The 18,996-nt window shown below is 35.5% G+C and overlaps 2 protein-coding genes and 1 long non-coding RNA gene across 4 annotated transcripts; 2 read left to right on the top strand and 1 right to left on the bottom strand.

Moving 5' to 3' along the window:
- The first annotated feature begins 4,879 nt into the window (after positions 1-4,879).
- LOC110719456 (cytochrome P450 704C1-like) lies at positions 4,880-6,194 on the top strand. Its single transcript, XM_021898405.1, has 3 exons — positions 4,880-4,971; positions 5,084-5,374; positions 5,457-6,194. The coding sequence occupies exons 1-3, from the start codon at positions 4,960-4,962 to the stop codon at positions 5,922-5,924; spliced, it is 771 nt and encodes a 256-aa protein (XP_021754097.1). The 5' UTR covers positions 4,880-4,959; the 3' UTR covers positions 5,925-6,194.
- A 228-nt stretch (positions 6,195-6,422) lies between these two features.
- Positions 6,423-8,082, bottom strand: LOC110719455. The gene is made up of 2 exons (XR_002511098.1): positions 7,982-8,082; positions 6,423-7,890 (listed from the first exon to the last, which is right to left on the bottom strand). It is a non-coding gene; the product is annotated as an uncharacterized LOC110719455 (long non-coding RNA).
- Positions 8,083-11,318: 3,236 nt separating this feature from the next.
- On the top strand, positions 11,319-18,984 carry LOC110719454. Of its 2 annotated transcripts, none has more exons than XM_021898404.1 (8): positions 11,319-11,565; positions 13,537-13,680; positions 13,762-13,857; positions 14,575-14,709; positions 15,291-15,395; positions 15,499-15,597; positions 15,764-15,910; positions 17,187-18,984. In XM_021898404.1, the coding sequence occupies exons 1-8, from the start codon at positions 11,491-11,493 to the stop codon at positions 18,654-18,656; spliced, it is 2,271 nt and encodes a 756-aa protein (XP_021754096.1). In that variant the 5' UTR covers positions 11,319-11,490; the 3' UTR covers positions 18,657-18,984. The 2 variants fall into 2 exon arrangements, with proteins under 2 accessions (XP_021754096.1, XP_021754094.1); XM_021898402.1 differs by having other exon boundaries at positions 11,320-11,571.
- The last annotated feature ends 12 nt before the right edge of the window (positions 18,985-18,996 follow it).

The following is an 18,996-nucleotide window of genomic DNA, read 5'->3' as shown; positions in this document are numbered from 1 at the left end:
TCTTCATCACTCGAACAAGCTTATAACGAGGATCAAGAACAATAGCAATTGATAGGATCAAACTATATTCATCCCAATAGCCCTCAAACTTTTCAAGCATAACTTTTGCCATGGGTGCAAGTTTAGGATCTATCTGGGCTTTACTTATTGCGTGCTCAATTTTTAAAACACTAGCAAAATACAAATTTGCAGTAGGATATTCTGAACCAGAAAATAACACAGTGATTTCATGAAATGGCTTTAGGAAATTACATATTTTAGTAAGGGTATCCCATTCATCATTCGAAAGTTTGAATTCATAACCAATAAACCTATCAATAACCAATTTCAAGGCTTCCTTTGCTTCCAAAGCTTTTCGAATCATCGTATATGTGGCATTCCAACGAGTCACAACATCAAGACGTAACTTTTCATTAAACACACAGTTAACCTCATGAAGAGCATGCTCAAATTGAGTGAGTCTAGAATCTGAAGAATCAATATATTTACAAACCTCACGCAATTTTTGAACACTACTATCAACTTCTTTTAAACCTCTTTGAACAATAATGTTCAAGACATGAGCTGAACATCGAATATGAAAAAATTTACCATTACAAGGAAGAGGAGAAGTCAACATTAAATCTTTCTTCAAAAGGTTAACCATAACATCCATGGATCGAGCATTATCAACAGTCATTGCAAAAGCTTTACCCTGAAGGTTCCACTCCCCAATAAGTTTTAACACAAATTTTTCTACCTCAACACCAGTATGAGGAGGACCACAATATCTAAAATTCAGAATTTTAGACCTAAGACACCAATTTTTATCAACATAATGTGCCGTTAAAGTAAGATAACCTCGATTAGTACATGTTGTCCACAAGTCACAAGTGAAGCTAACTCTACCTTCAATTCCCGAAAAAGATTGCAACAACAAAGACTTAAACTTATCATGCTCATCAATACAATGTTTCAAAATAGTGTTTCTACACACATGATTCACGTTGGGGTTCAAATTCGTAAAAACTTCCCTAAGGCCATGATGCTCCACAATACTTAAAGGATAGGAATGCAAAATTATAGCTCTAGCAAGCAATTGTAAATGACGTGTTTGATTAAACAGGAGCTCAACACCACTTTCATGATTTCCAGGATGGTGTGGATTTTTATTCATGCATGTCTTAGTATGAGCTTTACAAGTTGAAGTACCAGCATTACCTGGAGTTTTATATTCATTACCGCAAACATTGCATCGAGCATATTTTATCGGAGCAAGACCAACCATCTTATCAAAAAAGGTGTAATACCTCCAAACATCTGATGTTCGTCCACGCTTACTACCACTAGTGGTACGTTGAGTAGAATCTTGATTCTTTACAGTAGAATCCTCATCAAAACCAATAAACTCTTGCTCCATTGCTGAAAAAACAAAAACACAACAGTATAAATCAAGTGAAAAAAAAGGCAAATTAAGGGCAAATAAAAAAAAATAGGCAAATTAACACAGCAGCTCCGGACCTGCTTGCTTCAAGCAAAGCACACCAGCAACCTAGCCCAGCAACAGACAGACAACACAGCCCAGCTAACACAAGACGACAGCAAAACCACAGCTGCAATTAGGGGTGTACACCGGTCCAAAACCGGACCGGACCTGGACCGGACCTGTTTGGACCGGGGACCTGAATTGGGTAATTATGAGGACCGGGGACCGGACCTGAATTAACAGGTCCGGTTCCGGGCCAGACCTGAAAAATCAGGTCCGGTCCGGGTTTGGACCTGAATGGACCTGTTTTGTGTCTTTTTCGTTTTTTTTTTTTTTAATACAAAACCTGTTGGACCTGCATATGGACCTGCATATGGACCTGTTTTGTGATTTTTAGACCTGTTGCATAATTTAATAATTACATACAAACCAAAATTATCAATTACAAAACTACATAAAGTCTATAAAGTCCCGATTCTCAAACACCAAAAATACAAATGAGTCCACCGAAAATACAAATAAGTCCACGAAAACTCATAAAATTACATAAATTCTCTTAAGTCTCAACTCTCAACTCTCAAGTACTAGGAATACATAAATTCTCCAACGAGTTGTTTTCCCTTTGATCGCGTGATTCACACTAATGAGTCCACGAAAACAACTTCATCGTCTACATCGTTAGATTCACCACGTTGCACCTCTAAATAAAATACAATATAGAATATATTAATGATTGATAACAATGAAATAATAAATTTGGTGTAACAAAATTTCAAATACATAAAATTATTACTACCTTTCTCTATTTCCTCTAACTCTTTCAAATTTTCTTCCACATCAACAATTGGCACTTCCTTAGCTCTAAGCCAATCTTGTGTGCAAAGTAACGCTTGAACCATCTTCAATACAAAAATATTACACAAATATGTATAAACAAAGTCATATTAAGATATAAACAAACTTGATTTTATAAAATAAAAAGATAACGATGCATTACCTTAGGAGTTAAAGAACTCCGAAATGGATCTAGAGTACGACCTCCCGTACTAAAAGCAGATTCCGATGCAACGGTCGACAATGGGATGGCTAGTATGTCACGTGCCATGCGATTAAGAATCACATAACGCTGACCATTCTTACCCCACCATGTCAATGCATCTTGTTCTTCCTCCTCCGGCCCTAATTGATCATTTAAGTACCTATCCAACTCACTTATCGCATACCCACTTGTCCCCTTCAATCGTTTTGCTCTTTCTTTTAGTTTCCTCACATAATCGGAACCCACTCCTTTACTATTATCAATATCCATTGACATATTATCTCCACAATCTGGAATATTAGAAGTAGCATACATTTTTCTATATTCCTCAAATAAAGAGTAAGCGAACTCCTTCACATCATTAGCAAGTTTTGTACCCTTTTCCGGTCCATGCATATCCGTTAGTGTCAATTCAACAATGACCATCTTAGAGTGAGGGTCGAGAAGAAGAGCAACATAAATGAACTTATTCATCTTATCCACATCCCCCCAATACTTATCAAACTTTTTTTTCATTGCAATGGCCATGGCTTGAAAATTCAAGTCCTCACTTTGTTCCCAATTATTCAACATATCATACATAGAAGCAATTTCTCCTAAACCTTTATTAGCTGTCACATAATGGGAACCAGAAATTCGTTTAGTTAACAGATAAAACCCCCCTAGAAACAAAACCAACCTCTCCACTTTTTCCCAATCTTCGGGTTCGGGAGGCCTTTCATTGTCATTCAAATCCTCTCCATCAGGAAGAGATAACCCACTAAAAACACGTCGAAACTTCAAAGCCGTTTCCAACATTATGTATGTGGAGTTCCAACGAGTGGGGACATCAAAGGATAAAGAAGATTTTGAATCTATGTTTGCTTTTTGCACAAGATCTTTGAATCTAAGTATTCTTGCAGGGGAATTCTTAACATATTTCACAGCATTTCTAACTCTATCAATGCACACACCATGTTCTCTAATACCATCCCACACAATTAAATTAATGATATGAGCAATGCATCTAACATGGAGATTTTTTCCATCATTTATACATCCTGTTCTTCTAACCATTCTACTCAAGTGTGCACAAGCAACATCATTTGAAGAAGCATTATCAACAGTGACAGTAAAAAGTTTATCATCAATACCCCAATACTCTAAACATGCCTCAACTGCTTTTCCAATAGCCTCTCCTTTATGACTAGAAATTGGACAAAAATTTATGATCTTTTTATTCAATTTCCAGTCATTATCAATGAAATGAGCTGTAAGACACATATAATTAATTCTTTGTATTGAAGTCCAAGTATCAGTGGTCACAGAAATTCTTTGACATGTCTTAAACATTTCTCTCAATTTCTCTTTTTCACTATAATACAACTTTAAACAATCACGAGCAATGGTAACACGAGATGGAATGTGAAATTGTGGACATGCAACTTGCACAAAGTGCCTAAAACCGGATTTTTCCACATGCTTAAATGGTAACTCATCAACAATAATCATGTGAATCAATGCCTCTCTAACATCATTCAAGTTAATAATCCTACTCCCACACTTTAATTCACTACTCTCATGTTCTTGATCAAAATACAATTTAGTTTGCTTTTCTTTGCCCTTTTCTTTTTCTATATTAATAGGATTACCGAGACATGATTCTGCATGGTTTTTAACATTTTTTGAACCATTAAGATTACCATCAGCAGCAAAAGTTTTAGGACAGAACTTACATTCAGCTCGTAGTTTTCCATTCTCGACGTACTCTAAGTAATATTTCCAATACTCAGCTTTCCTCTTACTTTTTCTGTTCCATATATATTCCCGCCCCGCTTTTAGCTTCTTATCAGGAGGCAAAGTAGATTGCAATTCTTCCATATCCTTTTCAGAAAGTGGCTGTGACGTTTGTTCAGAAAAAGAAGCAGACCGTTTGGATTGAGAGCTCTCCATCTACAATATAATTATATACAATATAAGTAATTTTAAAGTAACAATTATATACACATACCATTTTATAAAAAAAATTTAAGAGCAACTTACATTGCAAGAATAAGAATCCGTGGTTCCTTGACTTCCTTCACTCCCTGCAAGAATAAAAACAAAAATAAGAACCCCTGAACTACACACAGGTTAGCCAACTTATTTAATCTTAATAATCTGAGTCCATACTTTTAGCAGCCTAGCAGGAATAAACACAAATTTTAAAGTATAAGTTAGCTTAAAAAGTGTCCATATATACACATTAGAAATATCAATACACATTAGAAATACTTTCAACTTTCTGAAATTTATGTTAAGAAAAAAATGAGAGAGGCATTGCCCACACAACACAACACAACACAACACAACCAACTTTCTGAAATTTATGTCAATACCCAGATCCACCACTGCCCACACAACACAACACAAGTACACAACCAGCTTCATTGGCAGCCCCACCCCTAGCCGCCTTCCGTGACACTCCACCCAAATTATGGATATTCAGGTAAGATGGTGTTTTACTGGTTGTATTGGACAAAAGTGTTTTACTGATAAGATGAGCTATGTACTTTTGGAGACTTTGGAGTAACGAACTAACTTGAAATGGCTTTCTATAGGACTTGTTTATGAAGTCAACGTTAGATTCTATTTTCAAAGTTGCATTTGGAGTTGATCTAGACAGTATGTGTGGCTCAAATGAAGAAGGGAAGAAATTTGGCCAGGCTTTTGATGATGCTAGTGCTTCAACCATGTTACGATATGTAGACATCTTTTGGCCTATCAAGAAATTTCTCAACATTGGCGCAGAGGCTAAACTTAAGAGAAGTGTCAAAACTGTTGATGATTTTGTTTACAAATTAATCAGTAACAAAGTGGAACTAATGAAAAGTTCACAAAGCAATGTCTCAGTAAGTGAATCATAACTTAGAAGTCTGTAATCATATCGGTTTACTGAGGAGATTAATGCATTCTTTCTGTGTGAATTTGTAGGAAATGCAGATGAAAAAGGATGATATCTTGTCAAGGTTCCTGGAGCAGAGCGACACTGATTTGAAGTATCTGAGAGATATAATCTTGAGCTTTGTAATTGCGGGTAAAGACACAACAGCAGTTACACTTTCATGGTTTGTTTACATGCTTTGTAAACACCAGAATATACAGGAAAAGGTTGCTGAAGAAGTAAGGAAAATTACGAAAATGGAAGGAGTTGGAAAATTTTCAGAACTTGCTGCTAGTTTGACAGAAGAATCACTTGAAAGAATGCAGTATTTACATGCTGCATTGACAGAAACTCTCAGACTCTATCCAGCAGTTCCAGTCAGAAAATTTCATTGCTCTCATAATCTCATTGTTTGTTCTCTTCCTTTTTATTTTTCTCTTTTGTGTTACACGTTACTTGCTGAAGTTTATGTCAATTTCAGAGGCACATTCCAACTTATCATATATCAACCAAGCTAATTTCTACCTTTCTCTCAATTTCTAATTTTGAAATCAAAATAATTGCATTTTCTCTAATTTCAAAGTCCAACCAAAAGGAGTCTAAGAAATTCAGGTACTTGACAAAAATAAACAATGCAATCATGATGAAAAACTAATTGTCCTCTGCTACAATCCCATTACCAAAACATAAAAATAAATAAATTCGAAGATAAACCATACTTGTTATCAATTCTAAACATTAAACCCTAAAACCCTAAACTTTAAACTAAAAAAAACCAAAAAAAAAAACATAAATTCGAAAGAAATTCGAAAATAAACCAAAAAAGAAAAAACATAAATTCGAAAACATTGAAGTAAAAAAAAGAAATTCAACATGCAAACATCAAATAATCATTATAAGCAATTGAAACATGAATAAACATATAAATTCTAACACTTAATTCATTATTTCGAATACAAAATACCCAAACATAATTAGATAATTTAGATTTACATTAAAAAAAAAAAATAACTTACCGGAGAAATGGAAAATCGCGCAGTAGCTGTCTCATGCGGTGGTCGGTGGGCGCCTGGGCTTCGCCTGAGAGAGTGAGGAAGGCAGGAGGTGTCGGCGGTGGGCGTTGCCGCGTTGGGCTGACTCGGCTGAGACTTGCGTGACTGCGTGTCTGCGTGAGGGAGAGGGGGAGACAGCCTGTTTGTTAGGGTTAGAATTAAATGAAAGAGAATTCAAGCGTCACTCAAGGCCTCAAGCTGTCAAGCAGCAGCATTATTTTAATTTTTTTTTTTTTTTTTTTTTTAAAAAAAAAAAACAATTTTTCCGGGTTTCAGGTCCGGACCTGAAAACCCCGGGTTTAGACCGGGCCGGACCGGAACCGGGAACCTTGATTTTTAAGGACCGGGACCGGACCTGAATCAACAGGTCCGGGTCAGGTCCGGTCCGGATCAGGTCGGTTCAGGTCCGGTTTCAGGTCCGGTCCAGTTTTTGTACACCCCTAGCTGCAATACCCTAGAAAACCAGCAGCAACCAACCCCAGCACCCAGCCTGCAGCAGAGACATCAACTAGGACAGCACAAACCATGGCCAGAAAGACTCTGCTCTGAACAGGGCAGAAAACACCCAGCAGATCCTACAATCTAGCCTTGTACATCTAGCAGATCTGGCCAGACATTAGAACAGCAGCAGCACAGGACAGACCCTAGCTAGTACTACATGCTCTAAGCTGAGGTAGTCCATCTACAATTCAGTCCTAAAATATACTAAACACTATTAGACAACTCCTATCTGAATGCACTTGCACTTTTTCAACAAAACAAAACCCAAACTTAAATCAAAAAATCCTGCTAGCATTCAGCATTAACCCACATAAACAGAAACACTAATGAGAGAACAATGCAGCTGATAGAACAAAGGATAGCATTCAGTATATTTGAAGACTAATAGAGCATTATAGACAAAGCCATACATTTTAAATGCTCAACAAACAGCAAACAGTCACAAAGGCAGACCAGCAACAACACAGCAGCCTGAAAAAAACCAAGCACAATTAATAACACGAAAAGAAACCACGAGCATGAATAAGGTAACCAAATCAACTCAATTGTTGCTCATGGTACTACAACCACAACCCTGATCAGAACTGAGCATAGCCAAAGCTGGTAAGGCCAGAACACCTCACAAATAGATATAACAAAAAATGAACAACAAGAACAATAAAATTAAAAAATCAGAAATTAAATGAACAACAAGAACAATAAAATTAAAAATTACATGAACAACATCAAAAAATCAGAAATTATATGAACAAATCAGAAATTATATGAAATTATACGAACAAATCAGAAGTAAAAATCAAAAAATAAAGACATGCAAATCCTGCAAACAACGAATCAGCAACATAAAACCGAAATGAAAACAAAAAAATTAACATAAAATTACCTTTGAGCAGTGACGGCTTGAAGGAGAGGAAGATTTGAAGATGGAGAACTAGAGAATGAAAAAAAAAACGAGAATGGAGAGATCGGAAAAAAAATCGAAAAAAACGAAACGAAAACAAAAACAATTAACTAAAATTTACCTTTGAGCTATTGAAGGCTAAGAGTTCAGAGCTTGAGAGTTGAGAACTTGAGAGTGAGTGAGGATTCAACGCTTCGATTTGAGGATGAAGAAGAAGAACGGTGAATGTTGTGGAATGAAGAGGATGAATGAAGAGGATGAATGAAGAACCTAATTGCCTTTCAGTCTTTCACAGTTTCACGTTTAACTTTTTTTTTTTTTTTTCTCTTTTGCATAATATATGAACCACATGTTTATTTAATTATTAAAGAATCAAAATATCTAAATTCTAAATCTAAAATGTGTTTTTCCTTTTGGTTTTTGGAGGGAAATTTCCCACCATATTTTGTTGAAATTGTCAACCAAAAAAATGAAATTAATTTTCCACTTTGTAAAAATCAAAATTTTTAATTTTATTTTAATAACATTAAACAAACTTTTATACAATTAATTAATTACATGACTTAAAAAAAAACTAATTACATTTCTCGGATCCCGATAAAACGATATTCACCTTCATAATATCAGCTTTTATAATTTTTTTTAACAAACACATTAAAATATTAAGTTCTTTAAATTATAAAATGTGAATCGGTTAGCGTGTAATTTCTAGGCGTTGCGATTAATAAAAAATCGAAAATTGTTCAATAAATAATGATGTCATATCTTAGAGAGTTAGAAGTACTACGGATTTGTTATATGGTTATATTTATATCAGTTTAGCTGTACCTATAAGCAATACACTTGTAATCGTGTAAACTTATAAATGATATAGTTGACTAGTAGATTAGTACATAAATACAAATTACTTAATTAGATATGAGTTATGTCTACATGAGTGATTGACTAATATGACTATATGAGCAATTGTCAATTTAGCATAGCTGCATAACAGATTAACAGCGTACTAGACTATCATACTCGGTAATATACTAATACCATTTCAGTATTTGATCTACTAGACTCAAGTTAAAAGTTACTCTTTCTGATTAACTTGTTAGTCTAATTAAGTAATTACTAATTAGTGACTTAAGCCTTAAGGGTAAACCAGTAAAGGATATACAAAAATATAATAATCTTATGTTTCTCATCCCTTTATACTAATAATATCTAACTATGAGAATATGAGATGGTTATATGTTATGTATCTGTATAATCGATTGAAGGAATCAACATTACCTTCTTCTTCATTAATGTTTTCTTTCATTATACAAATCAAACTACTCTGTAATATCTTCATGTATAACTTTATGCAAATATATAATGATAAACGAGTCTTAATTATCAGTCTTGTTGACTAATTAAGTATCGAATACCAAATTGCAAATTTCGATGTCACAACAACTCATCAAATCATGATTATGACACTATTAACTAAATGATCAAATCAGAAGCAGATAATAATCTGATAGTAAAACAATAATACATTAATGCACTAAACTTTTATAATCTACTTCATAATAAACTAGTAAGATCAGTATAGCTAAACTTAAATCATAACATGATATGTATTTATAAAATTAATGAGAATTTGCATATAATATGATGCCTCAATATGAAGTGATGAAGTCTCGGCTTGATATAAAACTTGTTAACTAGCAAAAAGTTAGAAAGTAGTACAAAATTTTTTGAAATCAAAAACAGACTCGAACCGTAATTTAGTAAATCTGAAATAAAACCGATCTAAATAATGTTAAATCGTAGAAGAACCAAACCCGTGAACGAACCGAACCAGTTATAACCGAACTAAAATAAAACTAAACCAAAAAACAACCGAACCGTTTCCAACCTGAAACTGTTTGAACCGGGATAATAACCATTTACACCGAACCGTTAACAAACCGCAACCCGTCTGCACCGAACCGTTTACTACCTGGAATTTTTACAACCCGCACCGTTTACAAACCGAACCGAATTTAAACCGGGTTAAAAACCATTTACACCGAACCGTTAACAAACCGCAACCCGTCTGCACCGAACCGTTTACAACCCGAACCAAATTTAAACCGGGTTAAAAACCGTTTACACCGAACCGTTAACAAACCGCAACCCGTTTTCACCGAACCGTTTACTACCCGGACCGTTTACAACCCGGACGTTTACAACCCGAACCGAATTTAAACCGGGTTAAAAAGCGTTTACACCGAACCGTTAACAAACCGCAACCCGTTTGCACCGAATCGTTTACTAACCGAACCGTTTATATCCCGAACCGAATTTAAACCGTTCAAGAATAAACCGAAACCGAACCGAACCGATAATTATTTAAACCGAACCGAAACCGACCCGTAAGACATTTGAACCGATTTCAAACCGACCCGATTTCAAACCGAACCGATTTCAAACCGAACTGTCAAACCGTTTTGACAGTGCTAATTTTAGCCATCTTTTTAATATACAGGGGCAAAAAACTCATACTTCGTACGTTTGGGAGTAGGATGCCCATGAATCGGATTTAGGTTGGATTTGATTAAAAATGTAGGACCAAAACCGGTTTTGTAATGTAGATCTAGACTTAACTCGTTCAAATATTTTGACGAATTGGTTAATAAGATTAAAGACTAGTAAAAGGACTAATAGAGTTGGTCATAGGATTGGTGATGTAGGACGATATAGTATGCTCATGCCAATCGTGTTTTAAAAGTTGTCATATGCTAGACTCAGCCAATTAGGTCGATCTTTTGTAAATGGAGCCTTTATGCGGGATCCAACCGAAATGCTAAATCGTGTTGTACTTACGGATTCTCTTTTAAAATTTTTACTCCGTATAGGTTGATTAGATATAAATGTGCTGACTTGTGGGACAACTCATGTCCCATTGCTGCGCTACTAATGACATGTCGTCCTTGTAGCATGTTCGTGCCAAATCGAATTGTTTTTCATGTAATGCCATCATGAACATTATTTTCAATATTTCACACAAGCACAAGAAGTCGTCCTACTCATTTAGCAAAAGGGGGTCGCTAGCATGACACTACACGACATAACATGATAAATAAGCCTAAATTGAACCCTATTTGTGAATATTAGTACGACTTTAACATGTTACAACACAAATTCTGCTTAACTCGAGTTTCAAACACAACCAATAAAAGTACATAGCTCTAAACGACCCAACTCATGCCAACTCTAGACTATAGAGGAAGTAGAAAGAAAGCTAGAAATGGCAATTCAAACTTGCCAAATCTATGCATAGATCCGCAAAGCAAAGAAGAAACAAGTACACTAAGGTAGGCAAAGTTGATGCTCGAAAAAGTGCATGTAAATCCCAAGTACACGTGGACAATTTTGCTGTCTTTTATTGACCTCCTCCACTTTATCCAATACTCCATACTTTGTACAATTGTACTCCGTATATCTTATTTTTACACACTCCGATCTTTCCGATATACTGTAATTTCCCAAATTTCCCCTGTTTTAATTTTATTTTGTTTTTCTCTCTCCTCCTACTCAAACAGTCTCACAAACCCAGGAAAAAAAAACCAAAAATCAATTACAGTAAGAGAGAGAAAGCAGCTCGAAGATCTTTCAATGGTGTCGAAGAACAAATCCGACTGGCCTCCTCCTGGTTGGAAGGTCGTTGTCAAGTCCAAAAATGGCCGCAAGGTTAAGGTTTGTTTTTATAATTCTTTTAATTTCGCTTGATTTTACTGTTTTTTTCTTTGTTGAATTAGGGTTTTTGATTTGTTATTATTTAGGGTTGTTTTCCCCTTTTTTTTTTTTGGTGTTTTTTGTTTGAGTGATTGATAGTTGAAATCAAGCAATTGATGATTTTGAGGAAGTTGTTGAGATTTGATTTACATGCAAGGTATCAGGAATTAGCTATGACTGAGTTTGTTAATCAGTTTTATGATTTTTGCATCTGAACTACATGATCTATAGTCTATAGAGTTAAGTGATGAAATTCAATCATTAGATTGTTTGGGAACTTAGAATGAATTTGAGCTAGTTCAGTTCCCGGTTTCAATGATATATTTTTGGATAATAGTGCGGGCGGGTCGTAAAGTTGAATAAGAGTAATCCGGGCTGTAACTGGACATAGCTCGAGCAGCTGTCTTTGTAGAGGGAGATTTGGAGCTCTTGCTAGTCACTTGCTGGCTAGGTGGCGGTATCATGTTCGTATGGTTTAGAGCTGTTTGGAAGTCTTGAGGTTGGAAGAGGGAATGTTGGAATGGGTCAATAGTAGAAATTATGGAAATGGATGTTTTTGAACCGTCCATTGGTGCTTGTTAAGAAACATGGAGTCCTTTTATTGTTCAAATGAGCATAGCTACTAGTATTCAGTATGGTGGTCATGCCTATTAAGGTTCAATCGCTTGTTTTATATGAGTAGTATATGCTGTGAAATCATACTTCGGAAATTTCATTCATGTTTGTTACCATTGATTCTTGGATGTCAATGATTCAAGTTTAGAGTTTCTTAGGATCCTACTATAACTGTTGTTACCTGATCAGTAAGAACTAATGATCTAATATAATTTTAGTTGGGTATTAATTATGTGTTGATCAGAAATGAATAATTAGAGGGCTTCATGAAAATCATACCTAATTCCCTTGTTTGACACATGTAGAAAAGGAAGTGACCCTTCTATTGTAGGGTATTCTGATAATTTAGTTTCTGTATGATATACCCTGCACAAAATTAATATGTAATAGACTACTGGCCAAAAGATCTTATTAACCTGTGCTTTTGGCAATTGCTGAGAAGTAATATTATGCTTTGGAACTATTTTACTGAGGTACAACAACAACAACAACAAAGCAGTAGTCCCAAAATGATTAGGGATTAGCTAACATGAATCATCACAAGGAACGTCCGAAAAGGAAAAAAGAGCATAGCAAAATAAATTGAATAAAAGTTGGGAATAAAAAGCGTGTAAAATGAGAAACAGAAAGAGTGTACAAATAAAATTAGCAAGGGGTTTAAAAGAGTGGTAAGAGGATAAAAAGGAGAGGGAAAAACACATGAGTAAGAAGTATATTAGGTTAATTATTAAAATCAAGTTTGTGAAAATTACTAATTTCCACTTGTTTAGTGATTCAATGTGGAAAATATAGTATTCTCATGTAAATATTTTGCACAATTGTCTTTTTATGTGGTTTCTAATTGCCAAACATGTTACAGAGGACCAAATTTGTATATTTGTTTTATATTTCTCTAGTATATGAGCTATTCAATCTGTTAATAAACAGTATGATAAACTAGGGCCAATATAGTTAGAAGTTTTCCAGTGAGTACACCTCCTTTGCTTATCTATTGTTTCTTTTCCTCTGAGTAAAAAGAAGCAGGACATTTTTTGAAATATATGCATGTTTGCTTGTATACTTATTATTTGTCATTCAATCTAAGTTCTCAAATTCACTGTAGGCAGTTCTCTTTGCATTAAGGCTGTAAAAGATACAATAACTTTGCATTAATTATATTTATTGTAAAGCTTGTTACTGCTATCAAATATGCAGGAATATTAGTAATTCAAAGATACAAAAGTTTCTGATTTCAAAGTTATATATATTGTGTATCTGTAAATGTTGACCTACTACACTTTGCTAAGATTAGTCATGTTGTCTGAAATACAGTATTTCATTAATTCAAAGACTCGTCAAAAGTTCTATTCGAAACCGTCTTTGCTTCGATACATTAGAGATGGATGTGTCAGCAATGAAAAGCCTCTGCCTGTTATTGAGCATGCTAAGAAGAAATCTGGAGAGTTACAAATGCAAGTGAGTTTCATAATCATCAGTTTCATGTGTGCTTTTGCCTTTGCACTGTGTTTATTTAATTGATTGATGTCATATGTTTAGCGTGTTGAAGAAAATGATTTTGACTGGTTACCCACCGGTTGGGACTTAGAAAGGAGAATCCGGAAGAGTGGTGTCAGAGCAGGAACCGAGTATAAGGTACTACACTTGTTATTATAGAAGCTGAATCTAAAGTTTGTTTCTTTAGTTAATTAGCAGTGATTTATAGGTTTGGCTTCAGAAAATTTGTGTGGGAAACTTAGTGCATGTATAGGAATCCTATGATATGCCTATATAGGCATGCCATGATTATTCGTATGTTGGATATGAAAGAATCTAGAATTGAAGTAGGCCAAATTGTATTCTCATGCTCTTATGATTTTATGAATGCTCTTATGTTGATGCTTCTGTGGCTTTGCATGCTGAAACTACCTGCTATGTTGGAAGTGTGTCTTCTCCAGCTATACAAAACCTTTTTCTTCCTCTCTTTTAAGTTAACAAATCTTCCATGAGTATATAAGTTTTGTACCTATTGTTTAAGATTCTAAAGTGATGAAGCTATGTGGCTTATTTTGAACTATCAACTTTATTACTTGTCACTTTTCTGTATCTTGCCACTTTGGACTATCAGTATCTAACAGGTTCTTGTACCTATATTGGTAATTAATTCTTGTAAAGAGGTTTCCACACCCGTAATAAAATAAAATACGGACCTTTTACTCTTTGCCTGGCTCTTGCTTGAAGGGGTTGTTTGATGCTGAGTTACTTATTAGTGATATGTAAATCAAGAAAACTAGAAGAGGGCTGATATAGTTTTGGTTAGCTTTTCATCTTTTAAGTCACGGGAAACTTATTGACCTTCAAAGCTCTTTACAGTGTTATATCGACCCATCAACTGGATCAACATTTTATTCAAAGCCGGAGGTATTGCGATATCTTAAAAGGAAACAACGCATTGCTGGAACATCTAAACAGGAGGACAGAAAAAGGAGCAGGCACTCTTCCAACAAGGTTTGTTTCATTTGATATTGCGTACTATGATGTATTGCAGCTTTATTATTGTGTTACAATCTGAATAAGTGTCATTGCATGCATTCCCTGTGTAAAAACAAATTTTAAGGACCTTGAGGCTTGAATAAAATAAAGAAATGTATGAAAGTTGCAGGGCAACTTGCTATATAAACTCTTTCTCCCATGTTTCAGTCTTGCAATGTTGTGTTGACTTTGTTGTGGTATACTATATTGTAGCTTTATGATTGTGTAGGACTTTGGGTTCCATGTGAATTCTGTAGTACCATAAATTAGATTAGGAATTTGGATTGAAAATGTGTGTATTTGCCAGGAAACATGCTATATATCTTCTTTTCTCCCCTTAAACAATTCTCCTGAGTCTCTTAGGTTTTATGTGGCTCTTTAAAGGATATAACTGTTTTTTTTTTAATTAGTGAGTTTTTGCTTTGAAATCACAGTTATTATGGAGTAATGTATGCATATTTAAATCCTTAAAAAGTGCCTTTTGTACTCTGTGTGCTAAGAAACATGTAACTGTGCTTTGCCTCAGAGTTACTTACATAAATGCATTAACTTTGTAGAGGTTAGTTGATCCAGTAAGTGCTCGCAAATCCAATTTGGAGCCAAAGGTGTCACAGATTTCAAAAACACGTGTTCGGAAGAGTCTTTCTTCAGGAAATCTAAAGGTTTGCCTTGCTTGCATTTATTTTGGGGCATCTGCCTGCAACTGTTATTGTTTGTGAGCATTTTTTAACTATTCCATATCCGTGTTGTTGGATAATTTTTTAGGTTGTAACAGAGAGAACTGTGGATGAAGATTTGCCGTCTGGATGGATAAAGGAAACGAGAATTAAGATGCTTGGAAATAAAGTACTCAGGAGAGATCCGGTAAATAGATTCCCTTTTTACTTCAAAGGCATTTGCTTGGGGATGTATAAATCAATGTGATATATTCCATCCTTATACAACTCATTATTCATAACGCATGTTATTCAAATTACGCTTCTTGTGGATTGTAAATTTGTAATGAATGTTTGTATTGAAATTGTTGCAGTTCTTTAATGATCCTGCCAGTAGACTGGTCTTCCGCTCCAAGTTAGAAGTTTTACGTTATGTGGAGACTGGAGAGATTAGCAGGCATGCATATCAGAGGAAAATTGGAAGCGTTGTTGGAGAAGATTCTGCAAATGGAAAGACATCTGTAAGTCTCCTCTGATATTGCCGAGATTACTGCAACTTCCTTTCTGCTGTGTTAAATGAATGTTTGCTGTCCTATATACTTTTGCCTCCTCCCCCTCCTCCCCTTAAAGAAAAGGTTCTTGAATGTGGGGCTCATTTGTTTTTAAGGAATTAGGAGTATGAGGTTGCCGATGTCCATATGATCGTTGTTTCTTCATGTTGTGTGTCACTTGCATCTGACTTTTTGGATATCTTTGTTTGTCATACTTGATGGCACTGTCAGTAATGTTATGCATTTGTACTGAGATTTGTTGTTTTGAAATCATCACTTGAAGATCACTGTCCATTACCTGCGCAGATCATGGAGAAAGGTTTATAACCAGAACATACATACATGTAAATGCTTACTCTTTAACACACCACCTCCACTTGCAAGTCTGTTCTCTGAAAGATCATATTTAGCAATTTTTCTCCTCGCAGTTATTTTATTAATCTATTTATATATATATATTTTTTATCTATTTCCCATTTCTGCTAATCTGAACATTTTGGAATCTGACTAAACTTTTGAAAGTATTTTTACTGAACTTGTATTAACTCTATCTGTTTGAATTTATTACGAGAGAAACGAGTTTTAACATTAGTGGTAAGGTATGCTGATTTGGCTCTTATGCATGTTTAACACATCATCAATGAAGTTCCTCTCAGAATCCTTTGCCTTTGTTTTGATACTGTCAAATCTATAATGCTTCCAACATCTTTCATTCTCACTATATCCATTCCACCTCTCCTCCTGACACATACACCACTATTATTCTGATATTAATTAATGCCCAGTAGTTTCACCAATTAGTGGAGAGCAATAGAACAAGATTTATCTGCGTTGTGCATTTTTTAGCTAGTTATGATTGGTCATGCACTTTTTAGATCTATTTATGTTGTGAGTCTTATTAACAGACCTTGTCAGAATTATTTTAAAAATTCCTGTTTCTACTAATATTTAAATTAAAGGAACGAAGAATAATAAGTAAAACATTAAATTACTCAAATAGGATGTCTCCACCTTTTCTTTCACATTGACCTTATCATCATTTAGATCTGTGACATTCTAGATGTTTTTCTGTGTTGTTTTTAGAATCATGACAAATATTTTAGGATGTTCAGAAAAGGAAGCTTGACAAATAAATAGGCTGAGTATAATGTTTATATGAGAGCTTTATGTTTCTGATCTGGTTTATATGGGTTTTCAAATTTTCATTGTTCTGACATCTGGATTTTTTTGGGCCTGCTATTATTAGACATCAAGTGATCATGAAGAAACACCAAAGAGGAGGACCAGAAATATGCTCTTTGCCGGTGAATCAAGTAGCAAGCACAGTATACAAGAATTTCCTGACGCTTCAGGCGATAAAAAAGTGGATTGCAGGAAAAGCAGAAGGTTATCCTCCAGAGGCAAACCTGCCACTGCTGGTGCTTCTAGCCTTAAGCAGAGTACCTTGTCACCCAAATCACCCAGCAAATCCCAAGAGTTGGTGGCAAAACCATTAATGGAAAAGCTTTCTGGAACCAAAGATTCTGCAAGTATGACCAAACATGCCCCATCAGAAGTCCAAGATGATGGTTCAGAAGTTTCAACTCTTGAAAAGAATGAGTCTCCTGCTCCTTCAAGGGACTTATTGCCAGAGGAGAACCAAGTACCTCTTTCTGTTCAAGACTGTAGTAATGGGAAAGCTTCAACCAGCAAAAGGAAAACAAATGCCAGGAAATTGGTGTGTGTGCCTTCGCGATCCTCCAAGCGACTTGCTGGTGTTGAAGCTAAAGTAGTATTCCACTCAATACCCATTGAGCATGCTCTTCGGGCCACAAGCAGAAAGCCCTCCAGAACTAAACCCATCCCTAGTTTGGAATTGGTCCCAGATGAGCTACCGGAGAAGCGCCCTGATGTTAATAAGCAACATGTGCTTGTATCTGAAGAAGAAAAGCATCAGACAGTTGTGGCTAAGGCAGTTAGTATGCTCACAACACACAGGGAACCAACAAACACGATTGATGACTTGCCATCGCAAGAAGAAAAGCATCGTACAATGGATGTTAATTCAGAAACTGTGCTCACAACTAAAGGAGAATCATTGATTATGATTGATGACTTCACATCTGAAGAACAAAATCGTTATCCACTTAATGTTGATTCAGAAAGTGTGCTTGCAGCTGTTCATGAAGAAGCATCAAACCAGATTGACAAGAATATATTAGCAAAAGAAACCCTTCTGGTTGATCTCAGTGATCTGCAGCTGGAGGAGGCTCCACCAGGCTTCTCTGAAAGTATGAAAGTTGAAGTGTCTTCAGCTAAGATAAAGCAATCATTTGAGCATCCACCGGTTACTTTACATGGGAGCAAGGTTGAGAACACCTCTAGTGAGCGACCAATCATTGAAGAGAAACTGGCTAGCGTTGAGAAAGAAATTGGACGGCCTCAATTTGAATACTGCTTTCCACCACCCTTGTGGTCAGATCCATGCCTGGAATTTGCATTTAAAACTCTTACAGGCGCAATACCATTTGATGATAATTTGGCTATCCAGGATTATATCCAACATCAACTCCGCACTTCAGAAGACAATGATAACAATCAGTGTCTTCCTGATGTATGTGCACCTAGTGTCTGCAAAAGTGACGAAACAAAAAAAGTACCCCAGTTACCTGAAGACGTCAACATCCCAAATTCCAATGGATTTGTCTCACCAGAAATCAAGCAGGTTAAGAATTAATGATAATCATAGTTGCTCTGTAGGTGTCTGTTGTAAATTTTTTTGTAATATATAGTTACAGTGTATCTTACCCAAAGGTTTCAACTAGGTTAAGTTCTAACCATTTGCATTATCTCTAACCTTGTATTTGTTTATGATGAATCGGAAGAGCAATGTGTGCTGCTGATTCACGGCCTGCAATCACTCTGAAAAGATTCTGTTTCATTTCAGATCGAAAATGCCTCTGTATGTTTTAACTCGGCATTGCTACAAGTCAAGTCTTTGTATGTATATGGTACACATCCGATTATGAGGTTCTTCACTTCATTACCATGTCTTTAACAGCTCATGTATGTTGTCA

The sequence above is a fragment of the Chenopodium quinoa genome, unplaced genomic scaffold (assembly GCF_001683475.1).
Source record: "Chenopodium quinoa cultivar QQ74 unplaced genomic scaffold, ASM168347v1, whole genome shotgun sequence".
NCBI lineage: Eukaryota > Viridiplantae > Streptophyta > Magnoliopsida > Caryophyllales > Amaranthaceae > Chenopodium > Chenopodium quinoa.
This window is presented reverse-complemented; position numbering and strand designations above follow the sequence as displayed.

Excerpts from the sequence above, each read along its gene's own strand:
- LOC110719456 (XM_021898405.1), top strand. Across the intron at positions 5,375-5,456 it reads GTTCACAAAGCAATGTCTCA|GAAATGCAGATGAAAAAGGA; the intron begins GTAAGTGAATCA and ends GTGAATTTGTAG.
- LOC110719454 (XM_021898402.1), top strand. The coding sequence starts at position 11,491 with ATGGTGTCGAAGAACAAATCCGACTGGCCTCCTCCTGGTTGGAAGGTC. Across the intron at positions 11,572-13,536 it reads AAAATGGCCGCAAGGTTAAG|TATTTCATTAATTCAAAGAC; the intron begins GTTTGTTTTTAT and ends TCTGAAATACAG. Across the intron at positions 15,396-15,498 it reads TTTCTTCAGGAAATCTAAAG|GTTGTAACAGAGAGAACTGT; the intron begins GTTTGCCTTGCT and ends ATAATTTTTTAG.